Genomic DNA, 19,677 nt, shown 5'->3' with positions numbered 1-19,677 from the left:
TCATTTCCCTGATATCATGGTCTTCTTCAAAAATAAAGGACAGATTATTATTATTATTATTATTATTATTATTATTATTATTATTATTATAACAATTAGGCAGCAAGATGACTCAATGAATAAAACTCTAGAAAGTGGAATCAGAAAGAACTGAGCTCAAATCTGGCCAGTTGGGTCCCCCAGTGAGTTGTGCTACTTACAAGTGGTTGTTAAACCTTTCTGGAAGAGGACCATGATGTCAGGAAAGTGATGTCACAACTTTTAAGGGAATTGAATTTAAGGGAATGAGGTCTGTTTCTTGGAGCTTCTGAATGCAGTGGAAAGATATAGATGAGGGTGACTGGAGAAGACCCTAGGAAAATCATTCAATTCTATTTGCCTCAGTTCTTCATCTGTCAAATGAACTGGAGAAAGAAATTTCAAATCACCTCTCTGTCAAGAAGAACCCCAAATGGGGTCACAAAGACATAAAGATGTTACAAAAGAAGATAATGAGAGCATTCCTATGTACAATGAAACTGCTATTTCCACTGTCTAGGACATTCTCCCTTGGACTGACAATTTGAATAGAATAATAACAACCAAATTCTTAACTAACATATATCTAGAGCTTGATGAGAGTTTAGAAGTCATTGAGTCTTACTCCCTTATTTTACAGATGAGGAACCTGAGGACAAAGGAGGATATAAAGAGGATTTGTTCAAGGTCATACAGACACTAAACGTCTGAAGTGGAGTTTAAACAGAGTTCTTTAACTCCCAAGTCAAGTGCTTCTCATCTAAATAGTTAAGGTACTCTGTATTTATGAAAATACATAAAAGAAGTTAAAGAATACTGTTTATCATCATATCCAATAATTCTCTTTCTCAATAAAGAATCATCATTCTTGACTAGAACTGGAGCTAGATGTGTTCTTGGTGTTCAAAGATAAAGTGTGGAATGTATTTTTTTTCCAGATGTTGTAAACAGGGCCTAGCTGCTTTAAAGGGCAATGTCAGGATTCAAAAATACCTTGAGAGGAAGTGGAATGAAATGGAAAAATACTGTACTTGGAGTCAAGCAATTACTGTTTGAGTCACAGGTCTGGAATTCTACCTCTCTGACTCTAAATAGGTATGTGCGTTTGGGCAAGCCACTTAAAATTCTCCAGGCCTCAATTTTTATCATCTGTAAGATGGCAATATAATCACAATGGGCTACTGTGTGAAAAGAGTCATGGTTAATTTTAAAGAGCTAAATAAATGTGAGTTATTTTTCCATGAATATTATCAGCTATATTGTAAATTAAACAAAAATTCTGTGGGATAGCCTAAGAGCTTAACAATCATTTATAGTATTTTTTCTAGAAAGAAATATAGTTTATATTTTATATTCCCAAACAAAATGCATTCAAAACAACTTCAAAAGAACTTTTGAAATAAACTTTTACCTACCAAAATTTTCTCTGTAGCTTCTCATAGCAACCATACAAAGGCAATATATGTAGGTATGATATTCTGGGCCCCCTCAGTTCTACTATTTGAGAACTCAATAGTGTTATCATCTTTTTTTATTTCCCTTCTTTGTAGTACCCAACTAGTGGGAGTATTGAGAGGCATTGCAATGATGTCATAAGGCTTTTTATTTTTTATTTTAGTATTTATGCAACTGTTATTTCTGCTCTGCTTCCAAGAGAATCACAGAATCTCATTTTGCTAGGGACTGCAGTGGATATATTATTATTGAGGGGGAAAATGGAGCAATCTAGTTTGAATATTCTGGCATCATTTGGAAATCATTGGAACTAGAAATATGAACAAGCATTAAAGACTTGGTTAGCTTCTTTCACACATGGATCAGAGTGGAGGATTTTGCCAATTCAATCAAGCCATTTGATTGTACACTGTTATCAGTCTAAAGGACTTAGCAGCAGGTTTTTTTTTTCTTTTTTCTTTTGTTATTGTTTTTAGCAAGGAAATAATGTTCACAAGAACTCCATTGTATATGAGGAAAGGACACAATAACAGTAAGATCTCATACCACTACTCACAAATTTTAGAGTTGATCTCTTTTTCAGAGAGGTGAATTTTGAGACTATGTACAGAGCTCAATTCCACAGGCAACAATTCAATAATTTATACCCTATCAAGTGCTAAAATGGATGTCACTAGTCAGAAAGAAGTAGCAGTTTTGATCAACTATGAGTTAAATAGGTATTTAAAATCTAGTAATCTAAATGGAGGAGGTAAAGGTGATAAAGCAGGGCCATTTACACAAGAAAATGCAATGGGAAGTTTGATAATGTAAGGAAATGTACCATCATAGCTTTGAACCAGACTTCTTCAATCAGATGCTAATTGAAAAGCAGACAACTAGTGGGCAATCAGCTACAGAAAAAGAGTCTACAAGCTGTGTGTGAAATGGACATTAAAGAAGGTACATGACCCCTGCAGACTCTAGCTCTGTTCCAAAGAACAGAATTTGGAGCTGTTTTAGAAAAATTTATCAAATATTAAGATTTTATATGTGTGTGTGTGTGTGTGTGTGTGTGTGTGTGATATATAGGAATACAAACCTATTGATATATATGTGATATATAAGAAGACAAACCTATTGATCCAAGATGATCAAAATGTTTCTAGATACTTAAACCAAGGAAAAACCTATGAAGCTGGGATAAAATGGGTTCTACTGGACCAAACTGACAGTCCATGTATATAAGAAATAAGAGATCTGTGCTCAATGTACAAAATGAAAGTGCTAATATACCTGAAAAGCTAGTGGAGTGAAGATGAGAAGACACAGAAGTTGCAGTGGATCACAACAGAAGTGTCAGGACTTTATGATCAGTAAATAAGTTTATGTAAGCTATTACCAGGTGATGGGATTTGAAAGTATATGTGTAACCTAAGAGTATTCACTAGAATAATATATGTAAGGTGTATAGGCTATTGGTAAAAAAAACTATGGAATATTCAAAAACTTTAATTATAACTTTTTGGCATCCAAATATTTATTGTATTATGTGCATATGAACTATTTATTTGATCTATTCTATATATCTTTTACATGGGTGTTACATAGTATATTTCTGCATGTGTATTCCCTACATACTGGAGATAAGAACATGCTATACTTAAGTGATTGAACATAGTATTTCACTGATAACCTATACTTGTGAAATTCCATTTAATTTATGAAGCATCTATTGAATTTTTTCTGTCTTCATTCTTCATTTTTTCTACAACATTTGATGTTCTTATAAGAGTTGTATAAAATCTTTACGTACTTATACAGATTGAGCTCCATCTCCTCATAGAAAAATTCTCATCTATGGGTTTTCATGGCATTGCTCACTCCTAACTAAATAACCAATCTTTTTCAGTCTACTTTTTTGGATCATTATCCATGCAACAGCCACTAACTAAGAATGTCTCCTAAATTTCTGCCTTGCACCCATTTCCTCTCATTGGGTGATTTTATAAATTTCCATAGGTTCTGTTATCATCACTATGCAGATGACTCCCAAATCTACTTGTCTAAATCTAGTTCTCTTCTGAAATTTAATCTTAAATCACAATTTGTTTCCAGGATATTAAAAATTGTGGTCATTTAACACTCAACATGTCCAAAAGAGAACTCATCATTTCCCCAAAACACAAATGAAATCCATAACTTCTCATTTTCATTCCAATTCCCAAAATCTTGGGATTTTTTTCCCTCAACAACTATCATAGCTGCCCTCTTTAATCCTTTCACAACACAACAATCCAGTCCTAGCCCTCACTACTTTTTGGTCTTCCTACTTCAAGTCTTTTCCCCACTCTAAAACACCTGCCCCACAGCAGCAAAAGTGATTTTCACAAATCACAAGCTTATCACTCCTCCCTCTCAACAAATCCCAGTGGACCTCTATTACTTCAAGGATCAAATATAAATTCTTCTGCTTGACATTTATAGCTGTTCATAACCTTGTCCCACCCCTACCTTTCCAGTATTCTTACATATTATGTATTATATATTACAGAATTTTTTACCTCCTATTCCCATGTCTTACATTGGATGTCCCTTATTCTTAGGTGTATTCCTTCCTTACCTCTGTTTTTTAGAATCCAGTATTTATTTCAAAACTCAGCTTAAGTGCTGTCTTCTATAAGCTGTCTTTCCCGATTCCCCCAACCATAAATAGCAACTAGTGCCTTTCTTCTCAGAACTATGCCATGTGTTCATTTTGTATAGAATCTGAATGCTTATCTTTAATATGTATCTTCATTGAAATGTAAGCTTCTTGAGGAGAGAAACTATTTCAAGTTTTTCTTTGAATCTCCAATGTTAATCATAGTTTCTGATACAAAATAAACAGTAAATGCTTGTTATTTGGCTAATTAATTAGTATTCCAGGTATTGGACATAAAAGATTAAAACAAAATTATGCTTCCTGACAGGGTATTCATATTCTCCTAGGAAGCAATAACATGGACATAGGCAGGCATGAAGAGTATAAAGATTATTGTCCAAAGTCATTTTGATTTGAAGGCCACTAATAAGTAGATTATGAAAGACCTCAGTATATCTGTAAGTATATCATTGTATAAAGATTTTTTAAACAAATGTTATAAAGATAGGAACAATAGACAACAGATGCTTCATTAATTAAATGCAAAAAAATAGGCAGTGGCATTTCAATTATATTTTGAAAGAAACTAGGAAAGTTGTAAAGTAAAGAAGTAGAAAATTCCAGATATGGGATGGAAATGGGGGGGAGGTGGACTTTGTAAAGAAACAGAAGCAGGAATTAGAACATGATGTAGGATAACGGCAACCAAATTAGGACAATTAGACTATAGAGTGCATTGGGGGAAGGAGGAGAGGGGTAATGAGATGAGTGGGAAAGGGAAAGGAAGACTCTTTCAGTCTGGAAACATACAGTGATATTAAATTGTGAAGAGGTGAAAATGCCAAATGAAGAAATTCCATATTTTATCCCTAAAGCAATAGGGAAATAGTGCATGTAAGATGTGTAATTTATATTTGTTTTTCTTTTTTACTGTAAAGAAAATATAATAGACATAGCTGACAAGGAAAAGCCTACCATTCCTCTTCCCAGAGTGCAATCATCCATCTGTGGATAACAAAGACTCCATTTTCCATGAGTCCATATGCCCATATAATAAATATTGAATAGAGAGAAACAGAGGTTTTTGGAAAAGAGAAGAAGGGCAATATTACAAAGGGAAAAGGGACTACAATACATTATCCAAAAAGAGGGAAGTATTAACAACAGAGATTTTAGCTTTCTTGACAGATATAGAGTACTATTATAGCATGTGAAAAAGAAAGACACATTTTAGATAATGTGCAACTGTGATTGGTAATCTAAACAAAAATTCTAGGGCTGCCTTCACTAAGAACCCAAATCCCTTTGTACCTATATAGACAATTTCCAATATTTCTTTATTCAATTAATAAGTATTTGAAGAAGAATGAGACTATCTTCACTGAGAATGTGGGCAGTTTTTTTTTTCTTGTTTTACTTCATATTACTGCCCTAAATAATGTTCTATTTCTAGACCCATCAGTGTGGTTTATAAGTAGGCCTGGGGGTTGGGGGGGGGGGTCAGAAAATATTCTCAAGAATATTCTCAAGGTTTATCTTAAGAATTTTGGGATTGATTGCACAACATGGAAGACACTGGACTGTCCAGCATGGTGTGCCTGCTCTATGAGCAAATCATAATTGAAGTCACTCAGAAGAAATGGGAGATAGAACATTTTCAAAAATAACACCAATCATTTGTGCCCTAACTAAGCTCTTATTGGTCTGATCAGTCACAGTCAACTTGTAACTGTAACTTGACTCTAACCAAATGATGCCATTTTGGTCCTCCCCAAGAAGGAAGAATAACAACCAAGGCCTAGAAGACTTAAGTAGTAGCTAACTTTAGAAGTTTTTACATTTTTCCATAAGTGCATAGGAGGAGATTGAAAAGCAAAAAAGGGTGATTTATCATATGGAACTCCTACAATATGCAAGTTAAAAGCCTATATTCTCAGGAGCTTTTTCACTGAAATAACTGTTTTCTTCCCTGTACTTCCTTGTTTACCCAGCACCCTTGCTAGAGCTTTCCTTATGACTATCAAGTGTTTGACCTTGACTCTCTGGTCCAGTTCTGTTTTTTTTCCCCTTCCAAAGAGAGAAACCTATTGATTCAGTTTACCATTACCTTGCATAATGATCTGAACCAGGGATAGATACATAGATACATAGATACATAGATACATAGATATATGATATAGATAGATATAGATAATCTGTAAATGTAGATTTATATTTAGATGATAGATAGATAGATATAGATTTAGGTATATAGATATAGATTTAAATATAGATATAGATAGATAGCCTTTCCTACTACCTTGAATCACTAGATTAAAGCCACACAGAACAAGTGGTGGTCATACTCAGGACCTTTTCACTGGACTCTGCAAGATCCTATAAACTTTTGAAATTCAGAATTACTAAAAAGATCCTGTAAGGATACAGATCTCAAAATTGCATGCATACAACATTCACATGAGTAGGTATGTACATGCATGCATACAATGCCCTGCTATTCAGTCATCTAACAAGATCAGGAACAGGTGGAAGTAATAATGAGACCAGGTTCCTGGGAAGAGGAGTGAGCACATCTGTACTAGCTCATGCCTCATTACTTCAAAGACAATTCTATCTCCAAAAAGCTGTTTGTTCTGTGCTTGCTGTAGTGAGTTTGGGTGCTGAATGATAAGGGTAAGAGGACAGACAGACAACTGAAATAACATGCTTCTTTATCGGATACAAAACAACACCAGAAACAACAACAACAACAACAACAACAACAACTTTTCTTCTTGGAAACTTGGAATAAATCATACTTCAAGTTCAAATTGAATCTGCCACAGGGCAGATTGTAAAAATGTGAAAAGTTCAGATATATACTGAAGGATTGACACTCTTTCTGCACCTGAAAACTTTTAAGAGTCCTCACAGGATTTATTCCCTCTCAAGTGTACCTAAGATATGTTTTAGCCTTGCCCAAGGAATTTGCTGAATTTGGAGTCAGGGCAAACCTGAGTTCAAATCCTACCTTTGCCAATTATTAACTGGGTTCTTAGGCATATCACTTCACTCTCTGAGATTCATTTCCTTATATGGAAAATCAGTAGATAAGGTTATATGGCCTCTGAGATTTCTCCCAGCTTGGGACCTATGATCTTATAAACTTGCTGACCCCATTTTGAGAAATGGTAATTTACCCACTTTTTTGCTGGAAATGTAAACAAATGATCCCTCCCACTTAAATTTTTAACATTTTGCTCAATTGACACCTACATTCCATGGATAGGTATATAAAAGTATTAAAGAGCTCTATAGTCCATCCTTCTAAAGCAAGAGTTCTTAACCTGGGATCTAGGGATACCTGTGAAACTGTACAAGAGAAAGTAACCTCACAGAATAATCAGTCTTAAACACATGAGGGTCATTTAATGATACAAGGACTCTTCCTTATCTGGACAATTTTTAGGAGATTTGCAGATCCCTAAAAGTTGAGACAATGTCAGCATCCCTTAGCTCCTCTTCGAAGCATGTACAGGCAAGCCAGGCTGGAATGTGGGATGCTGACTGTGGAATGCTCAGGTTAGATCAGAAACATAGCCACTGTCACTCAGGGTGAGCATAATCAAGATTGAAATCGCACCTCTTGGTTCAGCACAGGCCTGCAGCCGGAGTTTCTGTGGGTGAGCTGCAAGGGTGCTAGCTGGCTTGTCATGTTTAATAACTTTCTCCTCTGAAGTCTGATATGCTGAGAGATATGTACTACTGATGTTAAAAGCTGGATTTTCAATGCCTTCTGTGGTGGCTCCATCTTCTTTTGCTGTAGAAAACAAGGAGGTCAGAAGAGCACATTTTACCAAAGTGTATTCCAATGACAAGCAGAAAATTCCTTCTAGTAATTCCTTTGCTCAAAGACTCAAGTGTATCGTCCTCAAATGTCGCCAAAACAGAATTAGGTTAAAATTAACTCTTAAAAAAAAAGAATAAATGATTAAAATAATTACAAATTGCACCCTGACAAGCAAGAGCAAAATTTCGCCCACAGCCATTTGTCTGTAATTAGTTAATTAATCCTTACACAAATTATGAGCAATAACTCATCAAGCAAGGCTCACCCATCAGATATTCAGCTGACTTGGATTTCTTCTGCTTAGTTTGCTTCAGAGCCTTCTGCTGGAACTTCTGGAGGGAAATTGTTAAATGAATAAATTAGCTAAAGAATGAAGATCATCATTTATGATCCACAACTAACACAGTATTTTAAATATGGGATGGCATTGAAATGTCATTTAATTTGTGCTCTCCTAAAGGGGTCAACCACTAATTGAACAACAGCAGTGAAAGAATTAAATAAAATGGGATAAGAAAAGTTAATATAAATGCCAAATGAAGGTCACAGTAAGATACTTGTGTGTTTTTTTTTATCATTTTTAATTACTGCAAAGAACCCTTAACAAATGAAAATCATTGGAAAACTTGCATTCTGAGTATTCAGTAGAGCTAGGCTACTATTCTGTTTCTTTGAGATGAGCTAGATGAGCCAAGTCAAAAACTTTTTTTATTATTCTATATTTAACCCTCTTCCATAACCTTCATGATTTTTTTATGATCATCACTAAGCTAATAAAGAGCAAAGTATATGTCTTCATATACAGCCACAAGTTTTGTGAAAAGATAAAATAATGTATAGTACTAGGAGTAGCATGTTATAATGGAAATTACAATGTGCTCATGAGATGCCACATCAGATATTACTTGTCACCAAAACCCAGGATTCATTACATTGCTAGAAAACCCATTAATATTAAAATGCATAAAAAATGGTCAAAATGAAAATGAATAGCAAGAAATATTATTAGATTTCACATACTCTTACATATTCCAAATGGGATACTGGGTAACTGTCAAACTCAAAATCTTCAGTAGAAATTCTCTAATTCAGTATGAATAATAATTCTTATGATAACACAAGACACTAGAGTGAGAGAGGGGGAAAAAAGGCATACAATTTAGACTCTTGAAAAGCAGTCACCAATATGCAAAAGATGAATCTGTTTTAGATTATATCATTGATTTGATGAAGGTTCAAAACAGAATCCTAAATATAACATATATAAACATAAACTTAAAAAGATATGGTATTTTTACATGTAGATCAGATCTTTTAATAAACTAACAAAATTCTAATAATTGATTTTTATATTCATAAATTTGCATCCATTATGAACTTTTTAATATTATGTATGTAGGTAGTCTAATTAGATGGTCTATTTTTCTTGGAACTTTTGAATATCAGTATTGTAGAAAGAACAAGCAACATTCTGTATATGGTAATAAGAAAATTCAACATCATTAAAATTATTAAAAATGATAAATTTATAATTTAATAAAATGAAGCCTGAATAAAAAAATCTTAAAATATTTTTCATTCTTCAAAAAATCAAAATTCAGATAAACCAGAGATTTTCTTCAACAGAGAATGTCATATCAAATCTTTGAAGGGAAAGAGTTCAAATTTAGAAATTATGCTTAGAAGTTTATTTAATGAAACAATTCTGACATTTAATTTTGAAACATAGATTGAGTTGAGAAAGTACTCTGTTTGATGTCCCAATATGTAATGAGTAAAAGCTTTTATGAGATCTAAGTCATTCTTCAACAATTTACAACATGCTCCAAAACACATCATACCTTAGAATTACATATCCTCGCTAGTAAATATATGTTGCAAGCAGTAATTTGAAAGACAAGCCAGCATTCCAATTCACCAGTTCCCTCAATTTTCATGATATAAAAAAAATAAGCCTGTATTCACTGAGGTCTGTGCTGGTAAACTTTTCCAAGCAATACTTCACAACTTCATCAACTGTTTCCTACATTTTACAAAAGAGTAGCTGAAGTTTGATTGTGTTCTCACAGCCTTCAACTGAGGTAACAGCAGATATTTGATTTCCTCATATGGTTTAGTAGCTTAGTACTTTTATTTTTTCAGCTTCAAGTATATGTTTAAAAATAGCTAGATACAACCCATTAATAAATACTACCTTGTTGTAAAGGACTTTAAGGGAAATTCTACATTTGTCCACTTGCACAATAAGTTCACATATTTACAATGAAAGCAATCTGTGGTTTTCCAGAGACAAGATTCTTCTAAAGGATAACAAGATAATGGTGCAATTTTTATTTGCTCCTTAGAGACACCTTGCACAAGTTCTAGCACTTTTTTATTCAGAAAAAAATTGAGAGCTGTTTCTCACTCCTATCCCTTTGCCAGTTTCCTGTCTCTTTTCTCTCCTTTACACATGGGCACCTTTAAATAGTGTAAATTGCATCATTTCCTCCTCCTCATTTTAGTTTTTCTCTTCCAATGAAGCTTTCACTTCTTAGAATTCTGAAACAAAATTATCCTCACTCACATTTTATATGCATTTCCTCATTAGTCACCAGTAGTTAAATTCATGTATTTATGCAAATTTATGTCTAAAATAATTGTTCTTTAATAAGTTCACATGAATCTATGATATTTAAACTAAACACTAGAATTAAAGAAAAAGCTTTTGGTCACTATTTGCTTTCTTCTTTCAAACTTAAGCCTATTGTCAATGCTATTCATCCATCTTCCATCATCATCATCATCATCATCATCTATCAATCACAAAATAAAAATCATTTTATCTACTTGAGGAAATACTCTGAGAATATTGAACATAAAGGAATGATAGCTTTGTAGTGATGTTCCAAGTCTGACTTGCATCAAAAATATGAGAAGAATGCTATCACAATTATCTCTAGACCACTTGGAATAAGAAGCCTTCAAAATATAGAGAGCAGTCAAAGAAACCAAAAATCAGGTAAGAAGAGGGTGCATTTCATATTATCCCATCTGTTATTGGAATTATCCTGAGGTTACATTCAATGAGTTTATGGGACGATGAGCTTATATAACCCAGTATTTTAATTCAATTACAAAAACATACTCATTTTATCTGCATGTATCATACACAGCTCACAAAACATTAAATATGTAGGAATAAGGAATAATAAGGAATAAAGCTGTTTCTATCTGAACTCCACTGAAAAAGATAAGTAAAACAACATCAACAATGATAATAATAAATCTTCAACTAATAATAAATTTTCAACAAGTTTACTGTGAATAAGCCAAAGTTGATAAAATACGGCCCTGGTTTATTACAAGGGATATGCTGCTGCTCCTAGTACTTTTCCTCCTTTTTGGAAATTTAAATATTGAAGTGGGGGAGGGAACAGGTCCTTTTTGCCATGTTCTCTTGTTAATGTGAGCATTATGTTGTATGAAGAAGACAGATGATAACTATGGATAGAATTGCAGTGAAGAATAAGTCTTCCCAAAATATTGGATTTCAGTGATATGCCTTGCTCCTTGCCATTTACAAAGCAAAAACAAAACAAAACAAAATAAAAAAAGCCTTTCTGATTCTGACTCTTCCACCCAGAAATAAAATCTATGGGGGAATGGCAAGCTTAACCCCCTACACACACACACACACACACACACACACACACACACACACACACACACACACGTACACACGCACACACAAACAAATTTATAACCAGTGACAACCCAAACCGATGAAGTTTTTAAAAGAATGTGATTGTTGTCAGAAGAAATTGGGCACAACAATGCCGAGTTCAATTCTGGATCCACTGAACATCCAGGCTGAGGGGCTCTGGGAGCGCCGCTTCAAGGCTGGTGGGCACAGACCAGCAAGAAAGTGAATTTTGCATACTGTACGGATCATCGCTCAGTTCAGGGCAGTCAGATTGAATCTGTGATCAACCAATTGGGCTTCATGAAACCGTCAGCCCTCATTTGTGTCTAACTGTTTTTCTCTGCCCAACTGTAAACAAGCTCTGTACTGAGCTGTCTCCCCTCCGTTATCTGCTCCCAGAGATCACACAGATAGCGCTGATCCACCCCATAGAGTTAAATTTAAAGTTACCACTTCCAGACAGCAGTCCCTTGTGCAAGCAGGAAGTCAAGAAGAAGAGCAACTTCGGAATGACATAATTTAAGTCCCTTTTAGGGAAAGCATACCTCAGATTCATCCACAGCCTGGCATGGCATGTCTCTTCATTGAAATTAGATTAGATGCTCCTAAAGGAAACAATTACTCCTAACATCAGCAAATTCGCTGGGCAGACTTGTCCATGATCTCTGCTTTGTGGGGCCTTTGGGGTAGATATGTTTGTGTTTTGGTGGTGGTAATAGTAAAGATTTCCTCTTTAGGCAGTTGGCTTGAATATAGTCAAAAGAAAAGTAGTTGGAAATAATGTCAGTCTGAACTGGGTCCAAAGAAACTAATAGTGCCTGAAATATTCTAAGGAGCATAATGAGGGTAAATACAGACAGGTATTCTGGCTTCTGTCCTCATCCACTCCAGCATGGACTGCATTTGCTTTAAACGTAATAGAAAGAGTATGGATTTGAATGGGCAACATTTCTTATGGAAAAAAAAATCTCAAATGGCATAAAAAGTATTATTTGGTATTCACCACATTTAATTCTCCTAACCAGCTGGCATGTCCCTGTTAAGATTTTCATTCTGCAGCTGAAGTTGGAACCTTTTCTGTTCTCCCAGTCTATTACTTTGTCGGTTTAAGGGATGACAGCCAAAATGAAACAGCTTGTAATTTGCACCTGTCTGCTTTAAGCATTCCATGGTAGATTTTGAGAAGAGCAAACCCTTCCTGCTAATGAGAATGACACTTGGTAAGTTTGAACGTAGTTGGGTTGTGCAATTGTATCACAGTTGGCTTTTGTAAGGGAGTTGGGGGGCTGAGAGAAAAATACTGCTTGGGTAGGGGAGGGGCATTGTACTTGACTTGAGGGCAAGTGAAAAAGTAATAAGTGCACATTTCTTTTAGATAGGCATTGGATGATGACTCCAAGCACAGAATTAAATTATGTGAAATTAAAATGATCTCTGAAGGATCCAAGGATCTCTGAATGATGCAACAAACATAGCCAAGAAATGAATTTGAATAAGTAATGAACTGCTATAGATGAGAAAGAAAAACAAATATCCCCAAAATCATTTACAAGCCTTCCAAGTGTAATGTTAGATATGGGTAGTCTCTCCTTGGGAGAAAATTTTCCCATGAAGAAAAGCAAAAAGTTTCACACTATTTAGATTTCAAATAACAGAATCAAGATTTTGGAATAGAAGAAAATGACTGAATGTGAACCAAAATGGTGGGCAGATGGCCTTTAAACAAATTATTATTAATGAAGTAAATTTAAAGTAAAGTTTAAACTGATGCCTCTGGAACTTATAAAAAAATAGAAACTAAACAATTAAACATATATCATTCACCTTCATATGAGTTATGAATAAATTCTCTATGGCAGTCACAATGGTTCATGAAACCACCATAAAAAAGGTATGGCATCCTTCCTTTCTTTTTTTCTCTTCTTTTCCTTTAAAGATAAATACTATCCTCTAATAATCAGTGGTGAAATTTTAAATCCTCATTGCTAGCAGGATAAAAGATCTAGCTGAAATGGAGTAAAACTGATTTCTGATTTATATGTTTTCCTGATCTTTCCTTCCTTTTAAAAAAGAAACAGACAAAAAAGAAAAGGGGGAAAAAACTCCTTCAACAACTTGCCAGGACTACAAGTTTTTAGTATTGCAGCTAAGGGCAATGCAAATTAAAACAAACCCCAAAGGGCAATCAGTGAAGTAAAACCCTGATGATGCATGAGGAGCCCCTAAATTGCTCACGCTGGCACTTCCTGTTGAAACAATCACCAATACCAATGATGGGTTAAATGAAGTTGAGGTGGTCGAGGCTGTGGTCTCACTAGTAATTAATGGAGTTTAATATGGCTGTTGGCACACATCTTGCATGACAGATAATGTTCCAACATGTCAGTGATAGGACCTTTCAGCACAGCTTTAGGGGCTCCGCCAGGCCCTGCTGAGGTTGGTTAGGTCAAAGGGTTGAACCATGTGTAATTCAGAACTGAGGAGGTCCCACGGTCACTCCACAAAAACAATTACACTACTTATTCCACTCTATCCCTTGCCTGAAACTCACAAGCCTCGCAGTTTCAGCGCAGTCAATCTCATTCTGCCCCTGGGCTATAAGCCACATGAAAATATGTGGTGCTGTGTTTATAAATCTAATCAAAAATAGAAACAGTAGACAGGCACCATGAGGTCCTACTATGGATCCTGGGAATTCTCTAAAATTCTGAAGGCACTTTTGTTTAACTTCTATAGACCCTCTTCTGCTACTACATTGTCTGTTATCCTCGTTAATCATCTCCTTTACTTGTCAATGCTATAAGAGAGGCTCCATTTCTGCTCACTTCTGAACAGCCTCTTTATGAATAATATTATGAAAATAAAGCCTATAAAATTGCTTTAAAAAAATTGGTTGCAATTATATTCACCTTCCCTTTCTTTTTATTTCCCTGGCTCCTTGTCTTTAGATTTAAAGATTTAAGTTAAGTCCACCTAAGAAAAAATTAAAATGCCATGCAAACCTGACTAAAATTATCCCAAATGAAATATATACTAAGTGGTTTCTGGTTGCAGACAGCTGCTCACACAGCCCCTTGATAGTCCTGAGAAAATCAGGCAGTAAAACAAACAGGAATTGGCACTTTTTCTTCCCCCCATCAGCTTTCAAGGAAGTGAAGATCTATTGCATGTATGTACAAAATGTGGTGCAATGGGTATTCTTTAGGGAACAGCTGGCCTCTGGATGGACAACTCAACTCTCTCTCATCCACTAAGAAGATTCCATCAGTTCATGCAATGAAGAGCATGAGATGATACACTTATCATGAGAAAAATATTACCTTGACATTAAGAGCCATGACTTTTCATAAAAAGGAAAATTTTCTATTGGGCTTTAATTCTACAATCCTTCCAAATATAAAACCACTGATTACATCAATATTAAGACCTCACAAAAAGTATCAAATAGGAGCATATCTTGAGGCATCATTACCCATTCAATACACATAAAATAGGATACTTTATGGCATCATATGACTAAACAAACCACTAAAGTTTAAATTGAATTGTACATAAATTAAATTAATATGGGATTTACCATTCAATAAATGCATGAGATCAAGCACTTTAGGACTAAATTTCATATAGTTACAATGACTTTAAAAAATAGACCAAGAAGTAAATGCCATTTACAAATGGCAGAAGGAGAATGAGAGGAAGTAAAGGGAGTTAAGAATAAATAGAAACAAACAAAAAATTAATCGTAATATTCCTTAGATTGTCATTAAAAATCCAAGTTTTTTTAATTCTTGAAATATGTACTTCTGAAAATAGTTTTGAACTATTATGAAAGTTTAAAATAAAAAACTATTTGCTTTAAATGCAGTGCATTGTATACAACATTTAGAACTTTTTAGGCATATCCATAAGTCATATCTAGAACAAACCCTTTTTTGGCTTTGTATCATCTCAACTAAAACCTCAAATGGAAAAATAAAAATCATTAACTTTTCTATTGTTGGACCTATCTTTAAAAAAAACACTTTTTAAGATTATGAGAAAAGGAGAGAGATGTGGAATGTGTTCCAACTGTCACAATATTTGAATAGTACTCTCAAAATGAGGTAGAAATCTATTACATATTGGCCCATTGTAGTTTTATTCCCTATCTCCCTCAGTATAGAACTAGATTTGAAAGTTAATAATTCTAAGTTAGCAATTAGTATAGTCAATTGAAAATAAGCATATAAAGCTTAGCATGTCTATGAAATTCTAATATAAGGCAAATATGATCACATATAAAATCTTTCACATATTTCAGTTAATACTTGGTTAAAGAATAAATTAGTCCAGGATTAGTAGTTATAGTTTAATAGAGGGAAGGAAGAACAAAACTAAAATAGTCAGAGACATTTCTTCATCACTCCCCATCCTCCTTTATGAAAAGACCCAAGGAATTGGGTAGAGAAGGGAGGGGAAAAAGGTACTCTCTTTTCATAGAGATAGCTCCACATTATACCCATTAGTCACTTCCACTACAAATAAAACTCATGCATTCAAGAAGGTAGGAAAATGAATAGAAATTTCATAATAGACAAAATTGAATGAGCTTTCACATAATTTCAAATTTGGGCAATAATTTATTAGCTAACTTGGTAGCATGGATAGAATCTATTAGCTGTAAATAAATATTAGCAATAATAACAAGGCATGATTGAGTGTAGAGTTATGTAGAGTGAGTATAAAAACATCTGACCAAGAATGTATTTCCCTACATCCTCTTTAGCTACCTCTCTTCTCACAGATTATTATTCCTCATATTAACATTGCTTATGACTAGTTGTATTTGTTTTTTCCTCATTCTAATTCTGGGGAAAATCTAGGGAAATGGAAATTCTCTTTTGAGAAATTTGAATTTTGAAAATGTAGTCAGACAAGATTTTGGTACAGCTGGAAAGCAGTTTGATAAGGGTAGTATATATATATATATATATATATATATATATATATATATATATATACACTATGAAATAGATATGAAATATAAAAGTTTATTTTTTATTTTAAAAATATTTTTGGAAATGATAATGCTATTATTTTGTCCTTCATTCTCAAAGAAGACCATGACTTCAGGGAGGTGATGTCATGACAAGCATATGAATTGTATTTGAGTGAGGGGTATTATACAAAATCATCAACCTCACTTTCTCCTCTGGAGCCTTCTGGATCCAGTGGCAAGATATGAATCAGGATGCCTAGAGATGGTCCTGGATGCAAGAGAATCAAGATTTAGTGATTCATTCAAGGTCACACAACTAATTAAGGTCAAGTGTCTGAGGCAAGATTCATACTCCTATCCTCCTGACTCCAAGACCAGTGCTCTCTTGAGCTTAGCAACTCCTTATTTTTAGAAACTATTGCTTGATAACCTTTAGAAAAAAATTTTGAAATAACAAAATTCACTAAAAAAGAATTCAATCAATCAGTAGATTGATTGACCCTGGAGTAGTTTTGCTTGCTAGGTATGCATGACTCCAGTTTGGTGGAGAGACTACTGAACACAATATTAAATATAAGGAGATGAGGGGGAGTTGGTTTGAGAATTTTGGAGAGGAGATATTTTCTTCCTTTGGGTAAGAACATGCATTTTTGCCAGATTTTTCTTTGGGAATGATTCCAGACATGTGGAAAGGGAGATAAAGACTTTGGAAACTATAAACATGGAGGGGTTATTGGACTTTGGAGAATTTCCTCTTAGATGAGATCTAGGCCTCTGTCTTGATTAAACTGAAATCTCATATTTCTCCCACCTAAAAGGAACATTCACTTTTGTATATTTTCTGGCATATTCTCTAATTTCTATCTACTTTCACTTCAATAAATTGGTTTATTGACTATTCTCAAAAACAGTTTTTTATATAACATTTGGTAGGAATGAGGCAAGTCTGCAGATGTAGGTTTGGCATAACATTCTACTTTTAAGAGATAACAGCTAGGGAACTAGCTTTTTGTTTTGAACCAAAATCAAGTCTTTAGACCAGAAATATTTTTTTGGAGTGTGGTAACATAGATATAATCCTCATCTAGTACTCTTCTCAGAAACTACAGAACAGAACAGCCAGTCTCATGGTCCTTTTGCTGCCCTCAAGGCAGGAATCACAGTGTTCCTTGGAGAGAGGTTAGTAAATCCAAAAGCATGCATTAAACACTTAGTTCACATTAAGGATACAAAGAAAGCCTGTCTCCCCTCCCCTACAAAAAGGACACTTCTCAAGAAGCTCACAGTCTAATGGGGAAGATAATATGCAAATATCTATGTACAAATAATATGAAAATAAGATAAATTGATATAAAAAACAAAGGGAAAGTGCTAGCATTGACAGAGATTGGGGAAGGAACTTAAAGAATCCAAAGAACCCAAGGAAGCCAGGAAATGAAGAAGAGGGAAAGTCTTCATTTCAAGCATGTGCAACACTCAATGAAAAAGGTCCACAGTTGTGAGATGGAGTAATGTGTGTGGAGAATAGCATGGAGGCCAAGGTAACTGGATCTCAGAGCACATGGATAGGAGAAAGGTATAAGAATATTGGAAAAGTGATTTTAAAAGCCTAAAAGAGAATATTTCATTTGATCCTGGAGTTTAAAAGGGAGCAACTGGAAAGGGCAAGGAATAACATGGTCAAATCTACATTTTAGAAAGATCACTTTGGCAGCTAAGTAAAAGATGGATTGGAGTGGGGAGAGAATTGAGGTATGGGAACAAAAAATTGAGACAATTGTAATGGCTCAGATGTGAATTGATGAGGGTATACATCTGCATTTTAGTAATGTTCAGAAAGAGAAGGGGGAATAGAGGAAATATGTTTATGTCAACACAATTTGGTCACAATTAGATACTGAGAGTGATTGAGAGTAAGGAGTTGAGGATGACATCTAGTTGCAAGACTCGGTAGTTTGGAGGATGGTGGTATACTCAACAGTAATAGGAAGATTAAGAAAAAACAGAGATTGGGTAAAAGAAAACATATTCAATTTTAGACATGTTGAGTTTAAGATATATACAAAACATTCTGTTTAAGATGTACGGTGGGGGGGCTAGGTGGCGCAGTGAACAGAGCACCAGTCTTGGAGTCAGGAGTTCCTGGGTTCAAATCTGACCTCAGACACTTAATAATTACCTAGCCATGAGGCCTTGGGCAAGCCACTTAACCTCATTGCCTTGAAAAATCTAAAAAAAAGATGTTCAACAGGCAAGTGGATATATGGAAATAGAATTAAGAAAAGGTTAAGTAGCAGATAAAGAGATTTAAAAGTTATCTTCATTGAGATGATAAGCAAAACCCTGGAAGCAAATGAGATCACCCATTGAAAATACAATTGGGGGAAAAAAAGGAAAGAGGGTCTAGGAAAGAGAGCCTTTGTCTCCCAACCCCAAGGTTAGTTAGCATAATTTGAATGAAGACTGAGTAAAAGCCATCAAATAGGTAAAAGGAAAATAACAAAAGACAAGTGACACAAAAACCTAAAGTAGACACAGTATCAAATGACTGACAAATATCAAAGGTTGTAGAGATCAAGAAAGATGAGATTTGAGGAAAATTACATTATATTTGTAAATTAGGAGAGCTTTGATAACTACATTAGTTTCAGGGAATCCAATGAAACTAAGGACAACAGAGAGAGGAAAGAAAGGAGAAGTACAGATTCCAGAGATGTATATTATGATTGCTTTCCTTGATCCACTTTTAGAAAATCCATATGAACATGCACATATCTTATACACACACACACACACACACACACATACACACACACACACACCCCTATACACAAACAACACAAACATTAAAAACTGGACAAATAATAAACTGAAGCACATTTAGTTAAGTTGCTGCCTAAGCAATTGCTTTTGGCAAAATTCAAGAGCAATACCATGTCTTTCTTAGTTATTAGACTAAGAATGAACTGCAAAGTTCTATTGATAAAATTAATTTACACATGGACTTAGTAAAAAGAGGAAAAGCAGTCACATCTATCTATCTATCTATCTATCTATCTATCTATCTAAATGCTATTTAGAAATATAGA

The 19,677-nt window shown here is 34.5% G+C and overlaps 1 protein-coding gene across 1 annotated transcript in view; it reads right to left on the bottom strand.

The window, feature by feature from the left end:
* Nucleotides 1-19,677, bottom strand: part of LOC141499328 (uncharacterized) — a 519,469-nt gene that overhangs the window by 415,450 nt on the left and 84,342 nt on the right. Inside the window, exons 5-6 of the mRNA XM_074202106.1 lie at nucleotides 8,191-8,257; nucleotides 7,719-7,895 (exon numbers count right to left, since the gene is read on the bottom strand). Coding sequence (XP_074058207.1) covers nucleotides 7,719-7,895; nucleotides 8,191-8,257 — 244 coding nt within the window. The remainder of the gene's footprint in view (nucleotides 1-7,718; nucleotides 7,896-8,190; nucleotides 8,258-19,677) is intronic.

Source organism: Macrotis lagotis, chromosome X (genome assembly GCF_037893015.1).
Source record: "Macrotis lagotis isolate mMagLag1 chromosome X, bilby.v1.9.chrom.fasta, whole genome shotgun sequence".
Classification (NCBI taxonomy): Eukaryota; Metazoa; Chordata; class Mammalia; order Peramelemorphia; family Peramelidae; genus Macrotis; species Macrotis lagotis.
This window is presented reverse-complemented; position numbering and strand designations above follow the sequence as displayed.